The sequence below is a fragment of the Crocodylus porosus genome, unplaced genomic scaffold (assembly GCF_001723895.1).
Source record: "Crocodylus porosus isolate Cpor-Errol unplaced genomic scaffold, CroPor_comp1, whole genome shotgun sequence".
In the NCBI taxonomy this organism is placed as follows: domain Eukaryota; kingdom Metazoa; phylum Chordata; order Crocodylia; family Crocodylidae; genus Crocodylus; species Crocodylus porosus.
In genome coordinates, this window is record NW_017728931.1 from 31,343,671 (window position 1) to 31,349,670 (window position 6,000).

The window sequence follows — 6,000 nt, forward strand, 5'->3', positions numbered from 1 at the left end:
TTAAAACTAGTTCTGAGAGTGCTCTGAAGAGAACCACGCATGCTGAGGTGAGGTGGTGCTGTTCCATGACAGACACAGGTATCACTCTGTGAACCAAAGTCTGGGGGAGAAATCACAGAAAACTGCTCTACTGATTACAGTTGCTCCCTATTGATCCAGAGAGATCGAAGAGTGACTGCTTATTTGGAGAGTGAGGTATTTACTACCCTTAGGCACGAATGAAAGTGTATGAGGATGAAAGAGGAAAAGCATGGATCCTTTTTCTTTTTTATTCTTTTCACTGGCCACTCTCCTGAGCTGTGCAGTTGTTTCCTCTCTTTTCTCTTTCTAATTAGACTAAGCAGAGCTTGCAAACCACCCTAGAATGCCAACAGATACTAAGGTCAATTAAGGCCATTAGGCTCCTACAGTAGAGCAATAAAAGGAAAGGTTATTTCTCCCTCCCTCCCCCTTTCCCTTTAAGCAAAGACCTGTGGAGAGTATTTGCTTCATAAAGCTAAAGGATTTCACAGAGACTTGGGAGAGTACAGAAAGGTGCTTTTCTCCTCCTCTTGCGAATAAATAGGCTATGCTCCTAATTAGAAGGATTTGATACTGTCCTGTAGAGCTTTGTTGTGTTCTAGTTCTTCTGTCACTCCTTGTTTCATTTTGTTTTTGTGTTTGCCATGTTTGATCATCCCTCAAGGACTGAACTGCTCAAAATCCATCTTAACTGATGTCTGGCTTCCCCCTGCGCACCCTAATCTCTACAGTGGCCACATACCATAGGAAATCTATTCCTGCACTTTGATGTACGTGATGCATCTTGTGGGAAGAGGAAAACTATTAAAATAAAGAAGTAATGAAGCTAAACACTGTGTAGGTAGGAGGGAAGACTGTGGGCTTCATGTGTGGTACTGCACTTGACTGGATGGAATTTGAACTGCTGAAATGTCTTTGGCGCACTGTTGCCAAACTCTCAAAGGGAAGAGTGCTTGTGCTTTCTGAGCCCTGGGCAATGCATCAGGAAGGTTGCTCGAAGGTCACCTCTCTCTACTCATTCTTGAGCCCTTGACTGAGGTTTTATCCAATAAGGATACAATGAAATATTGAATAGCTGCTCAATCAGTGAGCAGCATCTAGGTTGTATAGTATACCCAATGAGGCAGAAGATCTTCAGGGGAAGAAAAACAGCATGTAAATAGGTAGTGAAAGGCTCTATGTTTCTCTATTTTGCACAACAGGTCTGCCTGGAGGGACCTTCTGGAATATCATAAATTGTGAGTGCATACTATTGCAATTTTAATGTAGTTATTACATGTACAACACACACAAGAGATGATTACGAAGGATAGGGTGCTAAATGAAGCCCAGGACTCTATATCCTGTTCCACCTCAGATCTTGGGAAAATTGTTTAGTTTGGCTATGACTGGTTCCTTGTCATTTAACACTTGAGACAACAGATACGTTAAAGAGCGGGGGTTGCTCAGATATCGTCGTAATGGAGGCTAGGTAAGTATCAACACGAGTTCCAAACAACCATCATTGTTGTGGTATCTCCTTGGTCTTACACAAGCATTTTTCAGCAACTGTTTACATGATCTATGTCTTGGCCAGGCAAAAAACTCACTCGTCTTCAAATGTCTGCTTCAACAACAGGTATTTGGTTCCCACACTTCCTGCATGAAGGTAAATTGGAAAGGTTCTTCTTCTTCTTGGCTTCCTTAATGATGGTGAATACCTTGGGGTTCTGGACCATTTCACATCGGTAAGAACAAGAGAACTGATTCTCCTTTCTCCGTATGTGTAGGATCTCTCATGAAAATTACAAATTAGCTTTCAGTTTGTGTTATGGCTTTAGTAATCATCCAGTCCTCTACCATACCATAGTTCAGGAGTTTCCACCTCCCCCTTGAAAAGAAGAGGCTTGAAAGTAGCTTGCCTGAGGCAATAAAATTAAAAACTAAATGGATATAGTTTGCCCCAATTATGAAAGTTCTTTAACCATACCTACAACCATCCATTCCCATACCTGCAAAATGTGGCTAATGGTACTGATGTCCTATAAAAGCAGGGAATGGGAGTCCAGTGTTCACAGCCACTTTTGGATGAAGAGACACTGAACTGGTTGTGGGTTACTGAGCAGCCACCTTCAGTCTCTAGTATCTTGATGAAGCTTGCAATGTAGAAGAAACACTTCATTATTTACAGGAATTCATGTAAGGAACTAAGAAATAACAATCCTATTATTGCCTGTCTGGGACCTAGCCTTGTTGCTGTCCTGCTGCCTCATCCAGATTATCTCCTGGAATCCCATACTTCCTAGATACATATAAGGCATATCCCCATGAGTGGGAATGTGTTTTCCCCTGGGGACAAGTAGCACTGGCACAACCTTGTGCTGCTGCTCTTCATTCCTAGGGAACGCCCTATGCTAAGTGCATTCTGGTGCAGGGCACATTGCCCCAGGTGGGATAGGGGAGGCTGGGGCAGTAGCCTTACTTGGGGTCCTGGGGCCTCTGGGAGTTGCAGTCACAGCAGGGAGCCTGACCGGCAACTGGAGTGTGGCTCCAGCCAGCCAGGCCCTGGTTTTGGGCGGTGGGTGCTGCTGCCACATGCACCGCTCTGCTTCTTTTAGGCAGGGGGTTTTTTTGACCCCAGCATCTCCTGGAGTTAAACTCCCTCCACCCATGCTGCAAAGTTAGCAGCACAAGGAATGCCTGCATGTGTGGTATGTGTAGTATGTGGCACTGCAGATGTCTGTGACACTGCCTACTACACATCCGTGCTTGTCTAGACATACCCAGAGTGTCCAGGTGGGCTTGCTCTGTCACACAGTTGGCCATAGATTTTTTTTTCCTACATTCTGCCTTCCAAAAATAGGCCTACACTTTATTTTTGGGCATACAGTTTGTGAGAAAATATGGTAATCCAATTCTGAATTAATCCCAGGAAATAGTAATATCTGGTTCCTAATGTAGGCCATCTATTCTGGATACTATCTCCAGTTCTAGCCGCAAATAGATACTTTTCTTTTATGCTTACCTCCATTTTGGCCCCTCTAAAATGGGATGTTAATAAAAAAAAAAAAATGTAACTACGATGGGATAATGATATTCATATTTTGTGAGTGTTTTGATAATGGCCTAGAAGACAGTTTCAAGCGATTTCAAAAGCTTGACCTTTGAAATGAAATGTTGTTTTGAAATAAAAAATTGAATTAATTTTTTATTTTAAAAAATGGGTTTAAATTCCTGGGCAACAAAAGAAATGTTTAATTTTAAACTGAAATGAAATTGTAAGACCCAGAATGATTTTGGTTTTCTGTTTTTCACTTTTTTATGAGAAAATCTGGGGGGAAAATGTTTAGGGTCAATGCTAAATACATTTATTTTTATTTTCAGCTTGGCTGCTGAACAGAAAAGTTAATAATTTTTTCACAACATGGCTTTGAAAGACCCATAAGGTCTGTACAAAGGTCCTTGTCATTATCCCAATTTAATAGATAGGGAAACTGAGGAAAGGCAAGGGTAGCAATTAACCAGTTGCTGAGTAAATCCTAAATAGTCTCATTTTATTTATTTCTGCCCCCTGCCATCCTCTTTTCCCTCCCTTATCTCCCATTCACCACAGATACAGCAATCTACATCAAGAATATGCCAAAGGGTTCAGAGGAAGTAGTCTGCAAGAGAAACTTCTGCAGCATGAGAAGAATCTCAAATTTTATGACAGTGTCCTAGAAACTACTTCTACTTTGTCTCCTGTGGAGACATTCCTGTAATATTTTTACACTTAAATGGAAGACATAGTATTAGGGTGCTCGTCTGTAGTAAGGCATCTGGTATTTTTTTTAAAATGAAACTGCCTATGTATTTGATGTACCTGAGCAGTACTGCTGATTTTGTTAGTTATATGATGTTTTTACCAGGTATCACAGATAAGCACAACTGCTGGAGCTTTATCCTATAGCTGTTATGTTGGTGTAACTCCCATTGTAGCCAATGAGAGTTTCATGAGAAGAGTGGCTGTAGGATAAAACTTTTTAATTAGTAAGGGTTTATGTAATAATGTGTTATATGTTTGTATTCAGCAATAGCTTGAACTGAATAAAGTAACATATAAAATTGTTTAGCAAATTACTGGGCAACATGACTAACGATTTTTTAAAAAATCTTGTTAGGAGTCAGTGTTCCTGATGCTGGTTTGAATTGGCAATCAAAAGATCTGGATTCTACCTCTGGCTCTGCTATTGGCCCATTGAATGACTATGAGCAAATCACTTTCTCTCTCTTTACCACAGTACTCCCACCTGCAAAAAGATGATTATGGTACTGATGTCCTCTGAAAATCACTTTGGGCATGTCTACATATGCGCTTTTAAGTGTGGTAGCCTATTCTATTGCACATTAAAGCAGTGCATAAAATGTGCTATTATCCTAATATGCAGTAGAATAGGTTACTGTGCATTAAGTATCATCTAAAAAGCTTGTGCTTGCACTACTGCACATTAGGGTAGCCTAATGTGCTTTAATTGAGTACCTCACATTGGAGGTACTAAATTTAATGCACATTAGGAAAAGCGTATTAATGCATGTGCAGACATGCCCAATTTGAGATCTACTGAAGAAGTGCTACGTAAGAGTTGAGCAGAACTACTGTTAATGAAATAACCTCAAAATACCTCCCTAATCAAATGCATATACTAGAAGCACTCCAGATAGATTTTTAGGGGGTTGTTAAACAACTGTTGTACCCCCAAAAATGCAATGAAAAAATGTGGAGTAGGTTTTTAACATAAGCAAGCTATATTGAAATGAAGTCACTGGGGATATGTAGATAAGGAGATAACAGCCAACCTTGGACTTTGACAAATAAACATTGGGGTTACTAAGCATTCCCATATTAGAAATATAATGGGACACCCTAAGTAGCTTCAAACCGTTTTTGAATCTCATGGAGACCATTCAGCTGCCTGATTTTCTTTCCCCCAAATACCATGTTCTAAAGTTGCTAAGAAGGAATGGCATGCTACATTCTGAAAAGCAGTAGGTTTCTTGTATCCAAATACAGCTCAGGACTGGCCTTCTTTAACTAGTGGGAATTGATTTAATTCCGCAGAAAATCAACAGTATTTCTAATTTTCAAACCTGTTTGTCAAGATTCGTCTTACACTAGTTTGGTTGACTGAATCCACTACTACTTGGAAGCTGGTCCAGACTTTCACCAGTTCAATGCTTAGGCCAAGTTTCTCAATGAAAAACAAAACAAATTTCATTGGTTAAGAAGCAAGAATTTTTGTGGGTAATATTTTTTTATTGGACCAACTACATGCCTGGAATAGATATAGACAAGTATTCAAATACAAGACATTCTTCAGCTGAGGGCTTGTCTAAGTCTATCCTAACCATACAGTTGGTCCTATAACATATATCACTGACAAAAATCCTCATCTCTCACATTTTCTGGACCATCATCACTATTATAAAACTCCAACATTTGAAAGTGAAAGAAAAATCTCCAAAATAAAAAACTTCCTTTACCTCAATGCAACTTGTTTCCTAAACACTTCAAGTGTTGGGTCCATCAAATCCTAGAAATATACAACATCCACATGCTTTTGTTTTTGGATCAGCATAATAAACAGATTATTTCACTATGATAATGGAAGGAATAAAATGGCATTCCATTGTACTACACCAGCCTAGTAATTATGATCCTGTACCTTACTACAGTCTAGAACTAAAAACTATTTACCTTCTACTAATAAAAAACAAAATTGTTTTGTTGGATGGCAGAGGCCTGTGGTTTTGGTTCTCAAAAGTTGCAGACAGAAGTGACATTTTGTACCCAATCTGGCCCCTGAAAGTGCTGTACAACTGTGACCTAACACAAGTGCACAGCTGCAGAGCACTTTAAAAGGGCCTGATCCTGCAACAGTCAGAACCTTCATTACATTACGCGAGGGTCCAGATGGAGGTGCTCCAAAGCAGAGTGCCTTCATTAACTTCCGTCCTCATTCA

At 40.0% G+C, this 6,000-nt stretch overlaps 1 protein-coding gene across 1 annotated transcript in view; it reads left to right on the forward strand.

Annotated features, from left to right (window-relative positions):
- Window positions 1-4,057, forward strand: part of SLC15A5 (solute carrier family 15 member 5) — a 50,457-nt gene extending 46,400 nt beyond the window's left edge. The window contains exons 10-11 of the mRNA XM_019543880.1: window positions 1,640-1,748; window positions 3,614-4,057. Coding sequence (XP_019399425.1) covers window positions 1,640-1,748; window positions 3,614-3,761 — 257 coding nt within the window. The 3' untranslated portion in view covers window positions 3,762-4,057. The remainder of the gene's footprint in view (window positions 1-1,639; window positions 1,749-3,613) is intronic.
- Window positions 4,058-6,000: the final 1,943 nt, after the last annotated feature.